The following is a 16,678-nucleotide window of genomic DNA, read 5'->3' as shown; positions in this document are numbered from 1 at the left end:
TTTATCTGATTTTTTTCCCCCATAGTAATGCTTTGAGGTGGGCAGGGGAGAAATTAGGCACACTTGACTGAGGAAGAAACTGAAACTTAATAAAGTTTTGTAGCTTCTACATAAGGGCCAAATAGTAAATATTTTTGGCTCTGTAGGTATATGATCTACAGTCTCTTGCAAATAATTAACTCTGCAGTTGTAGTGCAAACATAGCCATAGGACTTCAATAAGCTTGGCTGTGTCTCAAATACAACTAGTCGTAGACACCGAAATCTGAATTTCATGTAGCTTTGTCACAAAATATTGTTTTGATTTCTCCCAAGAATTAAAAAATGTGAAACACATTCTTAGTTCGCAGGCCATTTAAATACAAGCAGTGGGCCGGTTTTGGCTGTAGTTTTAGGCAGTAGTTTGCCTACCCCTGCTTTTTGTGATTGGTTTTCCTATATTTTAGACATAGTGCTTATATAGTCATCTCTCCCCTCACTGGACTATGTAGATGTTAAAATCTCTTGAAAAGAGCATCTTATCAGGGAGATAGCTAAAAGAAATTCTTCTCTATATGCCCAGAAATTTCTGAAAGATAAATTAATAACCTTAAAATGGCCATTGTCGGTAAGAGTAGGAGGTGGTTGGGGCATGGTAGTGAGGGCTTGGAAATGAGACTTCCTTGTCCTTACCACTGGCAGGCCGCCTGTGTGCCCAATGGCTACTACTGATTGGATCTGCTTTTATCGTATCATTTAAGACTTGTAGAGTGTTGTTGCTCTGGAGTAGATAAGAGCACATCTGGGACTTGAGATTTCTCTGTTAGATTTTTGGTGGTATAGCAGATTCCACTTTCATAATAAGTAAACTAAGAGGTTGGTTCGACTTGTTTTGTAGCTGAATCAAATTCAAAGTCCACAGAGGTCACTTAATTTGGACCTTCAATACTCATATCAAAGACACAGTGGGATAGGTTGCTCTGAAATCAATTTCACGATCTTACATAATTGGGAATGAGGACATGTGGTTGTTCTTTTACTCAAATTATATGCTGTCTTCTGTTAACTTTTTGAATCTCCCAAGTAGAGTGTTTAGTGAGGGATAGTCGAGAAGAATTAAGAAATATTATATAGAAAACATCTGCTGTGGGCTGGAGGAGCTTGGCTCCAGCCAAGTGAAGAGGAGAGGTTTCTCTCCCGGTTATGCAGGTGTCCAAGATGTGGCTACTTCTCTCAAGCATGGCTGAAAAGAAATAGGGCTCGTCCAGAGTTCATTTTTGTTTGAAGACCTATGAAACGTAAGGAATGGAAGATGATAGACTTTTTAAAACATCAGGTTGATGTAGTTAGGGTTCAAGCATAAATAGTCAACCAAGTTTACCAATTTTAGTAAGCTGTAATATGTTTTGATAGCGATTCTACTTGTGTTCCAAGATCTGACTTGTTGGGAGCCATTGCACCATAATTTTTTTTTCTTAACTTGGAAGACATTTACATTTATTTTTACTTTCCCACATCACTAATCCTGGATATGAGTGGCTAAATCTTGTATCTCCATCAGGAAAACATAGCACCACTGAGTGGCTGTTACATCCTATGGAAAACTCAGTCTTTGGTCACAGCATTAAGAGTTCCTGGATTTGGTCCCATCAGCCCTCTTTGCAATGACCTATACACCATAAATATAGTTGTAGTCTCAGATTTCAGTAATAAAATTTGTACTTACGCAAATAAATAATATTGAAATCTCATTCTTAACAGGGTGGAAGAATGAAAGAAAAGAAAGATGAAAGAATGTTGAACCACTTTGTATGGCTGTATGATGGAAGGAAACGGAACTGAGAACTCCTGCAGTAGAACACTTGGATGGCTTCAACAAGATAATGATGCTAAGCCATGGCTTTGGAAATTCTCTAATTGCTTTTCTCGTCCTGAGCAAACGTTGCCACTTAGTCCCCAAACGGTAACTATGTGCAAGACTAAGGACATGGCAAATTCTTAATGCAAATAGATGAGAGATCCATTTGGTCTGGGGCAGTCTCTCTCCCTGGAGTCTGTGCTAAATTTTCTCTTGCATCCTGCTTATATTACTCCTTGTAGCACATTATTGTAATTCCTGACTCAATGAAGGCACAATTTTTTAACTCCTGTACTTACACATTAAGCAACAATAGATGCTTTAAATATTTGATGTTAAAATTTTGGAAAGATTTGTTTCTCATTAACGTCACAGATTCCAAAGACAAAATCCACATTGTAGAGTAAGACCGGAGGAAAGTACAAAATAGATATTGTTTTATGGTAGCCTTCTGAGTTTTGTGTCTTAAAATCAAGGAAAGATTGATAGGATTTGTTGATAGTCTTTTTCTGTTCAAGATTTCTCTTGAATATTTAAATATGTCTAGAACTTTTTCTTTTGTCTTTTCGTAGTGATTTTGACGTTTTCTGATTTTATTTCCTTCATCGTTATCACTTTTTTTTTTGCTATTGTACTTGGGATTTAAATGAGACTTCACTATGAATTTATATAAGGGTATTGATAATGACTTTTAAAAAAAATCTATTCCCTGTCTTCTCCAGTTTTTCATTATATAGTTACCTTTGTCGCATGGCATCAGTAATTGGAGTTATTTCAGAAGTATTTTACCTCAGGGACAGTTTGCACTGAGGGCTGGCAGCTCAAGCAGGGTCCTGGGGTGGCAGATCTAGCCCTAACAGAATCACAGGACACGGAATTGCACTGTCACCTTTACAGATCCAGAATCTCGATTTTGTCAGTGGTACCCAGAATTGAGTACGTTCAGGAAGACCAACTCACAGTAACCCTGCCCATAAGAGCCAGATCTATGTAAATCATAATGCCAGTGAGTTAATTTCCAGCCTGAATTGTAATTACCAAGAGGGCGGAACACACTGCTTGTTGGCTGGTGAGACCATTGCTATTACCTCCCTTTTAGGAAAAGTAACTGAAAATCCAAGTTTCTCCCATATTAGTATACCCTCCCATAGCAGAAGGAGTGAAATCATAGCAGTCAGATGGACCTTTCTATGCTCTAAGGGATGAGCATGTCTCAATCACTATATCAGGGCATCCCCTTCATCTTAATAGTGCCTGCATTCAGCCAATAAATGTTGTTGATTTGTCGAATCCCCTTTCAGTGGCCAGGTACTCTGCTGAGTGCTTTATGTTTACTATTTCATTTTATCCTTCTAACAAATGTAGTAGGTACATTCTGTTGTTCCCAGTTGAAGGATGGTAAAATTGAAGCATAAAGAGGTTAGGTTAAGTCACTTACCCAAGGTCATAAAACTATTTAGTATCACATTCAAACCCAGGTCTCTGACACCAATGCAATGCTATAACCTTTATAAGCATACTAGCCTCATGTGTCTATGTTACAGGCATATGACAAACTATTTCTCTTTTATCTTTTCCCCAGATAGTTTTCTAATTACTCTAATTCTTTCCACTGGTTACAAAATAATTGTTGGCATTATGGCTTTAGGTCATGATACCCCAGGGTTTGCTAAATGTCATCAGCAACACGTTTAAGACCTATTCATGGATGGGCCACTTGGGCAGATGGCTGATCTCATCCATAGTGCTTGATACCTTCTCCCCTGGAGGACCTTACTAAAACCACCTAGCTCTGACTGCACAAACTATTAAGTATTTTCCTCAAGGCGCTTTGCTTGTAAGCCGTCTTTAGTGAATACTGTTATGACTGTGTTGTTTTTCATACCACCTATTTTGTCTTCAGAAGACACTGAGAGGCAAGGGGAAGTTATCAAAGGGAAGACACTGAGACATGGTTGGTTAATCAGGCTTGTTGAATATGTAAACAGACCCCCTCCCCAAGTCTCTTAAAATTCAGGAAGGACACAGTTGTAATTTTAGTTGTCTGTTTCAATGTTCACCTCCTGCTGAAGAATGCTCCTGGTTTTAGCTGCCATTCCATTTTTGTGGTTGTGATTTTGTGTGGTTATGACGGAGTGATGTAGATAGGTTTGAACACTGTTTCCATTTTTTAATGCAATCAGATGTGAGTATCCCCAAGTCACTAGCCTCATAAAATTAATTTGTGTTCTGGTTTTCTTTTCTCAGAAAGATTACATGGAGAACAAGAAAGTTGCTGTGGAATTAAAGGATGTACCATCTCCCCTTCATGCTGGCTCTAAACTTTTTCCAGCAGTCCCACTTCCAGATATCCATTCTCTTCAGCAACCTAAAATACAGCTTTCAACTGTCCCCAAAGTAAGCTGCTGTGCCCATTGCCCTAATGACCCCTCCACTTCGCCAATGCGTTTTGGTGGTGGCGGTGGCGGAGGGACTGGTAGCTTGATTCCCCCAGGCGCACTGTTAGACTCGCAAAGCACCAGGACAGTCACGTGTCAGGTGGGGTCAGGGTTTGCTTTCCAGTCTGCATCTTCACTCCAGAGTGCCTCAGCTAGGAACAGTTTGGCCAGCGTTGCAAGTGACTTTCCCAGCATGTGTCTAGAAAGTAATCTCTCTCCCTGCAAACACCTGCCCTGTTGTGGAAAGCTCCATTTCCAGTCATGTCATGGTAATGTGCACAAGCTGCATCAGTTTCCAGCTCTCCAGGGCTGCACCTCCTCCGCTGGCTATTTCCCCTGTTCTGATTTCACAAGTGGGGCTCCTGGGCACTTGGAAGAGCACATTTCACAGTCGGAGCTAACGCCTCACTTATGCACCAACTCTTTGCACCTAAATGTGGTACCTCCGGTTTGTTTAAAGGGCTCACTTTACTGCGAAGACTGCCTCAACAAGGTTTGTATCTTTTTATTTGTTATGTTGGGTGCAGCTAAGGTTTGAGGAATGACTTTTTTAAAATACTAATGGATATATCTTGAAAAATATCTTTCTTGTGAGTGGGGTCAAAGACTCTTTCGTGATGTGGCTTTCTCCCCATCAGCATAACTCCTTCTGGTCCTGAAAGAAAGCAAAGGGTAAAATGGGAGGGACCATTCAAAAAAGTACAGAGTAATTATTTAGTTTATGCTCTTAGAGTCTGCTGTAATAAATCTACTTCTTACACGTGAACCTAGCTTGGCAAAGCCTCGTGTTCTGTTCAGTCTTTAAAGGCTAGAGCACAATTGTGATTTCTTATAGCTAACACTCACTTGATACATGGACCCATTCTTGTAAAACTGCATGTTGTCCCTTTGTAATAATTTGGGGAACTTGAAACTTGGTCTCAGTCACACCCAGTGTTCAGGTAAAGACGTTACTTCCTTTTATGTTAAGTGTGTCTGAGGGTCTCCACCGTAGCAGACACATGGCCCAGAATGTAAAGGTCTGATCATGTGAATATCTTCCCTGATCATTTCAAGTCACTTTGGAAGTGAGTTTATGCATTGGTAGCTGATAGTTCTGGGAAAGGTGATTTGAAAATACGTTTTATCAGAGGTTAGCAGGTGGAAAGGAGAAACACTTAGAATGTGTTTTCAGTTGTTATGTGTAACTCTAGGTTCTGAAATAATGTATCTGAAACCTCCTCCTCTTTTTAAAAAAATTTTAAAACAGCCGGCAAGAAATAGTATAATTGATGCTGCTAAAGTCTGGCCAAATATACCACCTCCAAATACTCAAACTGCACCTGTTACTATTCCTCTGTGTAATGGCTGTGGAACCAAAGGAACAGGGAAGGAGACCACGTTGTTATTGGCGACCAGTCTAGGCAAAGCTGCTTCGAAATTTGGTAAATGACAGTATGGTGTAAAATGTGCATATTAGTTTTCAATACCTGATACTAACACTGCATTTAATCACCTTTAAAAAGATTCCTGTGGTTCTAAAGCTACTGTGTATGAGTCTCCATTTCCATCTCTTGGTAAAGATCTTTTTATCCTTTTAGACCAATAGGTCAGTTGCCATTAATGTTGGGCTGATGCTATTTGAGACCAGAAGCTGTGTATAGAAAAATAAGGAGTATATTAGGAGAAATAAGTGCTGGAAGGGACTTGGTGTCAACTTAGGTTCATAATCACACTTGTTGGTTGTATGCTCCCTAGACGTACTTAGTATTTAGAAAGATTTAGCAATGGCTGATGAAAAACAGTATTTGAAAACCTAAGATCATTTCCCCAAAAAGTAATTGATATATTTTATCTTTAAAAAACATTTTTTAAAAACTTGAATCAGATACGAATGCAGTGTTAAAAATCATTTAAAATCAAGGACAAGGGAATTCCCTGGCGGTCCAGTGGTTAGGACTCTGAGCTTCTACTGCAGTGGGCACGGGTTGGATCCCTGGGTAGGGAACTAAGATCCAGCAAGCCCTGCGACGCAACCAGAAACAAACAAACAAATGTGCTTTAAAAATAAAATCAAATCAAGGATGATAACAACTTCACGGTCTGTCTCCTCTTCATTGTTCTCCCACACTGAGTCGGTAGACAAGTGCGGGTGGAGCATGAAGGTCAGGTCTCAGAGCTGCTGTGTCCATTCACCTATGTGTTAGTGTTCAGAGGAGCATAACTGGTCAGTGTGAGAACGCCTCATGCTTTGTCATGGATTTATTGTGGGCTTAAAGTGACTTGATCTTTAGATTTGTTCTCTCCTGAAAAATGGGAATAATCACTTAGAGATACTATGGCAACTTGGGGTTGTTTGTCTTATTAGACCAGCCATTGAGGTTGGTATCCTTAAATTTAACATCAGTCAATAATTTCATTTTCCTGCCCCTAAGAATGAGAGGTAGCTACCTGTTATTTTTATTTGAATGTCTTACCTCTTTTTTACCATTGTAATTGAAAATGTTAACATTTCTTAAGGGTCACCAGAAGTTGCGCTAGCCGGACAGGTGCTAGAAAACTTACCCCCCATTGGAGTTTTTTGGGATATTGAAAATTGCTCAGTCCCCTCTGGCCGCTCAGCTACTGCAGTTGTACAAAGAATTCGTGAGAAGTTTTTTAAAGGCCACAGAGAAGCAGAATTCATTTGTGTGTGTGACATCAGTAAAGAAAACAAAGAAGTTATTCAAGAACTGAATAATTGCCAGGTAAAAAAAAAAAGAATTTTTATCTATTTTGGTAGAAGAATAAGCATGTGTGATTTTTTTTAAGAATTCTAATTGAAAATTTGTTTAATAATATGCATTTGTGCTAAGTTTGTAAATAAAGGAAAATAGCAAAAGATTATTTCTTAATTAGGTACTAGAAATCATTTAATCATGTCTGATCTTTCAGCAAGGCTGCTTATATGTGACTAGTGCTTTCCTAGTATAGTGGTTACATATGTATCATTTCCTTTGATTTTCATAACTGCTTTGTGAACAAGGCTTATAGGATTTATTATTTGGAATTTACAAATGAAAGGGCCCAAGAGGTGAAGCAACTTTTTTAAGATCATATGGCCGTAAGTGGATGAGCTTAGATTTAAATCCAGATTGTCTGACCCCAAAGTCTGTTCTCTTCAGCTGGAACCAGAATCAAGTTCTTTTGACTTTCAGACAAGTAATTCCATTGATATGCCATATTCCTGCCTAAAATTATATAGTTCTGCTCCTTGTAAAAACTAATAAATCCTATTTTGTATTGTATGTAGTTGAGGCACCTCTCAAACCTTTCCTTCCTTTGGAGACTTTAATATGAGCCTGATAGTTTTAACAGGAATAAACACATTTTAGCTCCCTTAGGGGCAGATGCCTCTCTTCTTCCACCACCTGATGGTGGAAGCCATAGACGACGAATAGAAATGACATCAAATACAGCCCCAAATCGTACCTTAATTATATATCATACCTCTGCCACCCACAAAACTGTTGGCAAAAGATACTAGAGAGAGCTAGTTTACTTCACATTTCACTTTCTTTTCTTTATTTTCTGAAAGGGGGATGGATGAAGCAGAAAAGCAGAAGATTACAGATGAAACTAGGGATAATGATCCAGTTAATTCGTCTGGAGAACTGAAGTTGAAATTATTGAGATTTGACTGTAATTTTTTTCCGTTCCTAAGTGGCAGTAATAATAAAAGTTTCCTCAAGAACTGTCTATTAAGAGGCAGGCAGAATGTGTAGTGATTTTCTAACCTCAGCTCTTTCTCATTTGTCCTTATTATAAATTAATGCAGGTAACCGTTGCCCACATCAATGCTACTGCAAAGAACGCTGCTGACGACAAGCTCCGCCAGAGCCTCCGAAGGTTTGCAAATACTCACACTGCTCCTGCCACTGTGGTTCTTGTGTCAAGTAAGTGTAGAAACATCTGCTAATTTCAGCTAAACTCACTGTGTGTGAATTATCATAGAAACCAAAATATGTTAAAGTAAAATGTGCCCCCAGAGACGCTGAAATACATAGGACATTTTATGTTTATCTTTGAAAACTGTTTAGAAAAAAAATGGGTCTACGTGGATTTCTGTATTTTTCTCCTTGGAACTTGATTAAGGATTCTTGCAGGGCCAAGTTTATTAAAGAAGATGTAATTTTTTTAATCCTGGGGGCCCCTTATTGCTAATTTTAAAAATCTAAGATGAAGTTGGGGCTCCTCAGAGTATTAACATTTGCTCCTTTTTACTACTGGAAGTAACGTGTCTTGGGGTTCAGTATATGTAAAATTGTCTTACCGTGTTAATCCTTCTGATATGAAATGCGTTCCTGTTCTAGAAAGGGGTGGGGGTGGCAACTTAGAATATAATCCTGCCATTCCTTCCTTCTCAGTAGATGTCATTAGAGTTACCTCTCTCTGTCAGGTGTTTCTAATGTTTGGGGATGGGGGTTGGGCTGTACCTTGTCTTTCAGCTGATGTCAATTTCGCATTGGAACTTAGTGACCTGAGACACAGGCATGGTTTCCACATAATTTTGGTCCATAAAAACCAGGCCTCAGAAGCACTGCTGCATCATGCTAATGAGCTGATCAGATTTGAAGAATTCATTTCCGACCTGCCCCCCAGGTTACCAGTAAAAATGCCAGTAAGTGGGTTTGTGTTCTTTCTGCCATATTCTAGTTGAGATTACAGAGGCTCAAGACAGCCCTTCATAAGGGGTCTCCAAGCCCAGGTGAGGCTGTTCTTTGTAGTAGGCTGGCCAGATTTTGAAACAGGCCTAGAAACTTTCTTCTCTTACAGATATTCAGAGAATTGATATATATGCATTTTGCTTTTATTATTTTCACAATGTCATAGGGAACTGACTTTCAGATTTACCTTACTGACAGCCACTTGCCAGTGTCTACAAAGCTAGCAATGTTTTGTGCCAGGGGGATGGAAGTAATGGAATGAGAGTTATTACTCTTTTTGCTTCCAGGTTTTAAGGGTAAAGAATATGATGATGGTTTGCACATACTGGTGTGGTTGGAGTCAAATAAGCAGTGATAGTACAGTTGTGGCACTTAATCCTGAAGCTCCAGCAGGCCTCTGAGCCTGTTTTCTATGGTTGTGGTCCCTGGCATGCATGGGCACAATGAGGAGTAGTGGTCGCTACACCTGTAGCCTGGTAAGCCACTTGACAGGAGAAAGTGCACATGTTTCCAGCAGGCTGAGCATTTCTCATAGTCTTGTTTAGGATAAGAATGTTTACTGCAACACTGAGCTTGTGTTTAAGCTGTCTGGAGACTATATGTGCAACTTTTAAACAGTAATAACAGAGAGGAGCTATAGTGTGGATGGTCCAGAAGGGTGGGCAATCCCATTCATGAAATGCAGTTTTAACGTATTTTAATAACTTTAGGATTACAGAAGCACTTTAGGAATGATCTCACCCAACCTCCTCATTTTAGAGAGGAGGAAGTCAGCACTTAGAAAAAGTAAGCAAGCCGCTGGAGGTCCCACAGCATGATGGCAGCAGAACGGAGACTGCCCCCCCGCCCCGCCCCCAGATTCAGGCATTTGCATTGTTGGCCCCACTGCATTGCTTGATACCCAACAAGATCAGAGCCTGGCCAGAGATTAAACACATGCTAAGGATAATCTGCAGTTGGGGATACCAGAGTCTGGCCCAAGAAGTAACATACACAGGCCCTACTTCAGGCTTTGGAGCTGCTCTGCTGATTCACTTTTGTTGTTCTTCATTATGTTTTTAAGTCTTTTGGCTATAGCTACATTTCCTCTATTTCGCTTGTGTTTGGCACTCACTTTTTTAATCCGGAAGGGCTTTAAGTCGATTGTAGTATTTTAGGTGAGAGATTGCCCACTGTAGAGATCCTTATTCCTTATGATTTACAAAAAAAAAAAAAAGACCGATTATTCAGTACATTCAATCTTGCCACATATTTTTTTCTCATTCACCAGAGTGATAATTTTAGATACATTTCTCTTTTTCCATGTTTTTCAGTCTAAGTAAGTTTACCCTCTCCCGTGGAAATCTGTTATCTCCCCTTCAAGGTCGCTAGCTAAAGTTTGGAGATCACTCATTGTTCTTCTTGTTTGTAATTGAATGTGTGCCCTCGAGTCAACCCACTGTAACACTTTTCCTCTGTATCAACAGTGCCAGACTCTACTCTATGTTTATAACCTACCAGCAAATAAAGATGGCAAGAGCATCAGCAACAGGCTCAGACGCCTGTCCGATAATTGTGGCGGGAAAGTGCTAAATATCACAGGCTGCAGCGCAATCCTCCGCTTCATAAACCGAGATAGTGCAGAACGGGCTCTGAAGCGAATGGAAAATGAAGATGTCTTTGGTAATAGGATCATCGTGTCATTTACTCCAAAAAGTGGAGAACTCTGTGAAACAAAGAGTTCAAACGCAACTGCTGATAAAGCGAAGTCTCCCAAAAAACTTAAGAATCCAAAATTGTGCCTCATCAAAGATACAAGTGAACCATCTTCCAGTGCCAAAGCCGCACCTGGAAAAGGGTCGCAGGCAAATTCTGGATCTGCTACCAAAAATACCAATGTTAAAAGTTTACAGGTAATTGTGATACCTCTTGCTTTCTGAAGTTTATGGTAGGTTTGCTTTCTTGGTCTCTGTTTTATATGCTCACTTGCTTCGAGGATACTCAAAGTCAAGTGTTTTCTGTGCAAGGTCTGACACATCCTGGGGGCTTAACTGTTAAACTCCCTTGCTCTGTCTGTTTTAAGGAGCTATGCCGCATGGAGTCGAAGACTGGCACTCGAAGCAGTGAGCCCCAGCAAGGCCACCTGAGGCCGGTGGCACCGCCTCACAGAAATTCAAGTGCTGCAGCGCCCACACCTAAAACGTCGGGGGTGGCAGAATCTGTTTACAAAACCAATCCTAAGTAGGTTCCATTATTCTCCCTTGTAGCTGCTTGTCATGATGTGAAGGAAAATAAGTGACCTCTTCCCTGCAATGTTTCCCTCCACTAGAAAAGAGAACCTCTGCACCCGCAGTGTTACCAGTTCTCCTGTAGATAAAAAAGATAAAGAGGAGACTCTGTTCCAAGTGAGTTACCCGTCTGCTTTTAGCAAGTTGATCGCATCCAGGCAAGTGGGTCCTCTGCTCACGCCTCAGTCTTGGTCTTCTCGGTGAGTGGTTCTTGATCCAAGGAGTGGTTGTGTGCAGTAGAAGGGGTTATGAAATAGTTTGTTTAACAGAATTCAAGCAATACACAAGTGCATATTTAAAAGAGAAATCTTCCACCCCTCCTCCACCAGTCCCCTTTTCCACTGGTAACGATAGCTAACATTTGGGGGCAGTGATTCTTGCTGTTTCTCCCTCCTCCACGTGGGAGTCTTGGTAAGCAGAGGTCAGAGAGAGAAACCTGTCCTGGAGTCCTTGGGCAATGATGGGAGGCACATTATGTTCTTACCATGTCCTCATGGCTTCATCATGGGCCTCATGCTGAGGAAGAGGCCCAAACGGACACGCATTGGTTATTCTTATTCGTGGGGTAATTACAGGAAGCTGTTTGAGGAACGAGGGTCTCTGTAAACAACCTTAACACCGACCTTATTTAAGCTTTCTAAACTCACTCCAAGTAATTCTGGAACCTTGGAAAACAGAAGGAGCTCATGCATCCCATGAGCTCCTTCTAGCATTGTATTTGTTCTTCTGAGTTGGTGAAGACTCACTATAGAACATGACTTTGGACCTGTCAAATGACATGTACAAACTCACGTAAAAGACTTCCTTACGTGGAGAAGGGCCGCAATATATGAGCAAGAATATCTGGCTTGGGATTTCCCTGGTGGTCAGGTGGTTAAGATTTGCGCTTCCACTGCAGGGGGCGTGGGTTCAGTCCCTGGTCAGGTAACTAAGATCCCACATGCTGTGTGGCACGGCCAAAAAATAAATCAAATAAAATGTCTTTATATTTTAAAAATATATTGGGAATTCCCTGGCGGTCCAGTGCTTAGGACTCCATGCTTTCATTGCCGAGGACCCGGGTTTGATCCCTGGTCGGGGAACTAACATCTCGTAAGCCACATGGCACAGCCAAAAAAAAAATACACACACACACACACACACACACACAAAATATCTGGCTTTTTCAGAGCCAGGGGGAGATAAATGATTTACATGGATATCGCAAGCTAATTTCCTAAGAAGAAATGCTCAGTGTCCTAAGAATAAATGCACAAAGTGGAAAACTAATTCATTAGGCCTGCCTGTAATTTCTGCCGTTAGCTTTAAATAATCCAATAAAAGGATATTGAGTATTTTTTTTTTGTGGTACGGGGGCCTCTCACTGCTGTGGCCTCTCCCGTTGCGGAGCACAGGCTCCAGACGCGCAGGCTCAGCGGCCATGGCTCACGGGCCTAGCCGCTCCGTGGCATGTGGGATCTTCCCAGACCGGGGCATGAACCCGTGTCCCCTGCATTGGCAGGCGGACTCTCAACCACTGTGCCACCAGGGAAGCCCGATATTGAGTAATTTATTTGCTGTTAATAAGGTAGTCAACAGGTCGTATTTTTGACAATGAGTCTAAATCAGTGCATGTTTAAGATAAAAAAAAAATTGAAAATCAAATTGTATTGCGGGAAGCTGTTTTTATATAGCTTCAAACAAAATCTAAATGGCATAAGCTGAATAAATAGAATAACAGTTTTTTAAAATAACCTATGTATGTTTTAAGCAGGAGTATGTCTCCAAACCTCTTAAACAGAGCATCCCCGCTTGCTTTCAACGCTGCAAATTCGAGCGTTGGTGCCGACTGCCCAGACCCATTTGCAAATGGTGCTGATATCCAGATCAGCAACCTAGACTACAGATTGTCCCGGAAGGAGCTGCAGCAGCTCATGCAGGAAGCGTTTTCTAGACACGGCAAGGTAACCTTTTCACTCTTGTTCTTGCCTTTGTTTTACCCCTTGCTGGCATTCAAGTTGAGTGCACTTAACTCAACACATGTAACTATAGGCAGAGTGTAAGTGTCACTCAACGAGTTTGAACACCTTCCTTTTTCCTCTGGCCTGCTCATGGTGGTGCTGTGTATTCTGTTTTTAGGATACAGCCCAAGAGAGCAAGAAGCCTGGCATAGAAGCACTTGTGGTCATGGGCAGGGATTTCAGTGGCTCTTCGGGAAATAAAACACTGATGGGTTTTAGTTAGCTCTGGCTGCTAAAATATGGAAATAGGGTTCTAAAATGATATTGGCTGTTTTTGTTAATGTCTTACGGTATCTGATTCAGTTTTTAGGTGCAATTTGCTAAAAATGCACCTTTTACTGAAACTTAAGATGACTATGCCCCAGGTTTTGGCAGGGTCTGGAGAAGACGCAAAAGACTCCTTACATGTGTTGGCCCCTAAGCCTGCCTTGGAGAGCATTGTGTGCCAGAGCACAAGGCAGGCTAGGCTGACGTCACATCCCTGAAGGTCACCCATCCTAGCTCACTTAGGTTCTGGTCAGCGGAAGTGCACAGTTCAGACAGGTTCCCTCACGGCAGCACTGAAGCCCACAAACCAGTTGCCTAGTGAGTCACCTTCAGTTTTAAGAGGACAGGGTTCTGGGTAGATCAGCATTCTGTTTTCCTTTTTACTGCTGCAGGTGAAGAATGTTGAGCTCAGCCCCCACACAGATTATCAGCTCAAAGCTGTTGTTCAGATGGAAAACTTACAAGAAGCAATCAGTGCGGTGAATAGCCTCCACAGATACAAGATTGGCAGCAAGAAGATCCTGGTCTCACTTGCCACGGGAGCTGCTAATAAATCACTCTCTTTACTGAGGTAAAGAACAAACAAGCCGTTTATTTCAGGAAATAACATTTTGGCCCAAAAACAATTTTAGAAATAATAAAAATAGATTTTATCCCATTCCCAACCCTCTTGTGATGATCACATATGCAATAAATGCTTTTTCTCCCTTGATAGAGTTAGAAATAAGGTAGAAGTTAGAAATAAGCTAGCTAGAATAGTTTACCCTTGTTCAAGTCATTAATCAAAGATGAAGTACAGCTTAAACTTGGCAGGCACTTAGGAGTAAAATAATATGCCACATATCTAGAACAGGTTCTAAAAATAGTAGGCCTCTACAATAAAAGTTTATAAGCCTAGAAAGTCTGAAATATTACCTTCCAATCTTAGTAGAAGGTGGATTTGTCTATAACACGTAGATCTACAAAGCTGTAAGCTCTCAACTTGCAGATATATCTTTAACGTCACATAGACACCCAGCCCCGTAAGTCTGCATTACGACTAGACTAATCTTAGGAATCTAGTGATGGTTTGATTCATAATATGCTTTTGACACACAGCACCCTGTAAGTTTAAGGTGTACAGACAGTATAATGATTTGTGCACCAGGAACTAACATACTGTTTATAGGTCAATTATACTTCAAAAAACAAGCCAACAGACTCATAGAAAAAGAGATCAGATTTGTGGTTACTAGAGGTGGGGTATGGGGGAAGGAGGAATTGGATGAAGGCAGTCAAGAGGTACAAACTTCCAGTTATAAGATAACTAAGCACTAGGGGAGTGATGTACAACATGATTAATATAATGAACACTGCTGTGTGTTACGTATGAAAGTTGTTAAGAGAGTAAATCCTAAGAGTTTTCATCACAAGGAAAATAATTCTTTTATTTTGTGTCTATATGAGATGATGGACGTTCACTTACTGTGATGATCATTTCATAACATACACAAGTCAAACTTCACCATCATTTTAAGTTATTTTTTAATTTCCTAGAATAAAGATAATACTCATTAAATATAATTTTAAAATTTCAGAAACATAAAAGAAGCAGGAGACAAAAAAATCATCCATAATCCTATGGCTTAAAGCCAGTCACTCTTAACCAGTGTATTCAGTTGTGTATCTTCAACTGTGGGGATTCCTCGCCCATCTGTCTGTTAGAACTGCGCTGTGGCAGGAGACAGTCAAGCTCTTGTGCCCTTTGCTCTGAATTAATAAAGTGTCTCAGTGAGTAGTCAGTGTTTTTCTGATAAACAGGTGTGCAAAGCCCTATGCTTGAGTCTGATAAAAATCCCAGTATATGTGACTAAATATTGTTTAATTGCCTTGTTCCTGAAGTCCGTTCTTTAAGTTTTTCTGGAAGATCAACTGAGATATAAATGGGTATGTTTATTTTGCATACACATGATGGTAATCAATTTTATGAACTCTGTTTTTAAAATACAACTTGGAACGGAGAGGAAGTCGTCTGTTCTCTAATGGACTAAACTTTTTTCTTGCAGTGCAGAAACGATGTCCATTCTTCAGGATGCTCCTGCCTGTTGTCTGCCTCTTTTTAAATTTACAGATATTTATGAAAAAAAGTAAGTAAGGGTTACTTTTTTCATTGATCCAGCCAGTACTGATGGGTGACTTCCATGCATAAAACTGGTAGCAACTCTTAAGGAACTAGCAGAGGAAATAAGACCAAGACAGTGGTGTTCAGATTGAAATTCCAGTTTTAACACACATTTGAAGAACGTCTTTCATTTTTAGCAAATTTAGACCTCAGTCCCCAAAGCTGTACTTTCATCTTTTCCACTTGGCTGATGAGTTTTGTTATTCATTGTGTGAACATTTTCAAGCACCTTCTAGACTGTAAGCTCCAGGACAGCAGGCACTGTGTCTGACCTAGCACCATGTCTTCAATGCCCAGTGCTCAGTAGACGCTCAGCAAGTACTAGTGGAACGAAAGGCTCTGTGGAGGGTGCAGAGCTGGAAAGACAGCCCTTGTCTTTGGGGCTGTTATGTCTGGAAGGGAAAAGACACTCGCCATATATTGTATAGAACAAAGAAAACTATCATTACAAAGGAGGAGTAGGAAGGAGAAAAGGCCTTGAGGTTACAGAGGGTGGAAGGAACCAGGAGCTTGGCCATTATCCCGTGGATAGTGGGAGCCACTGAAGTATCGGAGGAAGGAGGGGAGGGGAGAGGTGTGGTGGTGGGAAGACTTCAGGCAGTGGTGGTGTTTGAGCTGGAGTGAATGGGGAAGGGAGAGAGACACGGGGGAGTGTGTGCACCAGTCCCGGCTCTGAGTAGACGCTGTCGGAACAGAGGGAACTAGACACCACAGAAGTTTCAAATGTCAGTGAAATTGGACTTAGTAACTAGTTTTATGTAGCAGGCAAGGTAGAAAGTAGAGGTCAGTTTGATTCTGAGTTTTCTGCCCTAGGTGACAGGGAGGAAGTTTGTATGGTTAAACTGGAAATAGGGAAGAAATAAAGAAAGCTTGTTTAGGAGTTACAGTGCGTTTTTTTTTAATTCATTTATTTAATTTTGGCTGTGTTGGGTCTTCGTTGCTGTGCGAGGGCTTTCTCTAGTTGCAGTGAGTGGGGCTACTCTTCATTGCGGTGCACGGGCTTCTCATTGAGGTGACTGCCCTT

At 40.8% G+C, this 16,678-nt stretch overlaps 1 protein-coding gene and 1 non-coding gene across 7 annotated transcripts in view; one reads left to right on the top strand and one right to left on the bottom strand.

The window, feature by feature from the left end:
• Positions 1–16,678, top strand: part of MARF1 (meiosis regulator and mRNA stability factor 1) — a 40,383-nt gene that overhangs the window by 2,064 nt on the left and 21,641 nt on the right. For 3 of the 6 annotated variants that reach the window (XM_033428738.2, XM_033428737.2, XM_033428736.2), the window contains exons 2-13: positions 1,740–1,941; positions 4,084–4,767; positions 5,524–5,698; positions 6,774–7,000; positions 8,071–8,188; positions 8,741–8,913; positions 10,426–10,851; positions 11,022–11,179; positions 11,268–11,426; positions 12,977–13,169; positions 13,886–14,064; positions 15,539–15,619. In XM_033428738.2, the coding sequence (XP_033284629.1) occupies positions 1,798–1,941; positions 4,084–4,767; positions 5,524–5,698; positions 6,774–7,000; positions 8,071–8,188; positions 8,741–8,913; positions 10,426–10,851; positions 11,022–11,179; positions 11,268–11,426; positions 12,977–13,169; positions 13,886–14,064; positions 15,539–15,619 (2,717 nt within the window). In that variant the 5' untranslated portion in view covers positions 1,740–1,797. Of the gene's footprint in view, positions 1–1,739; positions 1,942–4,083; positions 4,768–5,523; positions 5,699–6,773; positions 7,001–8,070; positions 8,189–8,740; positions 8,914–10,425; positions 10,852–11,021; positions 11,180–11,267; positions 11,427–12,976; positions 13,170–13,885; positions 14,065–15,538; positions 15,620–16,678 lie in introns of those variants that run through there. The other 3 variants (XM_033428740.2, XM_004270154.4, XM_033428741.2) reach the window with 3 other exon arrangements.
• Positions 1,523–1,649, bottom strand: LOC117201554 (small nucleolar RNA SNORA25). Its single transcript, XR_004483618.1, has one exon. It is a non-coding gene; the product is annotated as a small nucleolar RNA SNORA25 (small nucleolar RNA).

Source organism: Orcinus orca, chromosome 16 (assembly GCF_937001465.1).
Source record: "Orcinus orca chromosome 16, mOrcOrc1.1, whole genome shotgun sequence".
Taxonomy (NCBI): domain Eukaryota; kingdom Metazoa; phylum Chordata; class Mammalia; order Artiodactyla; family Delphinidae; genus Orcinus; species Orcinus orca.
This window is presented reverse-complemented; position numbering and strand designations above follow the sequence as displayed.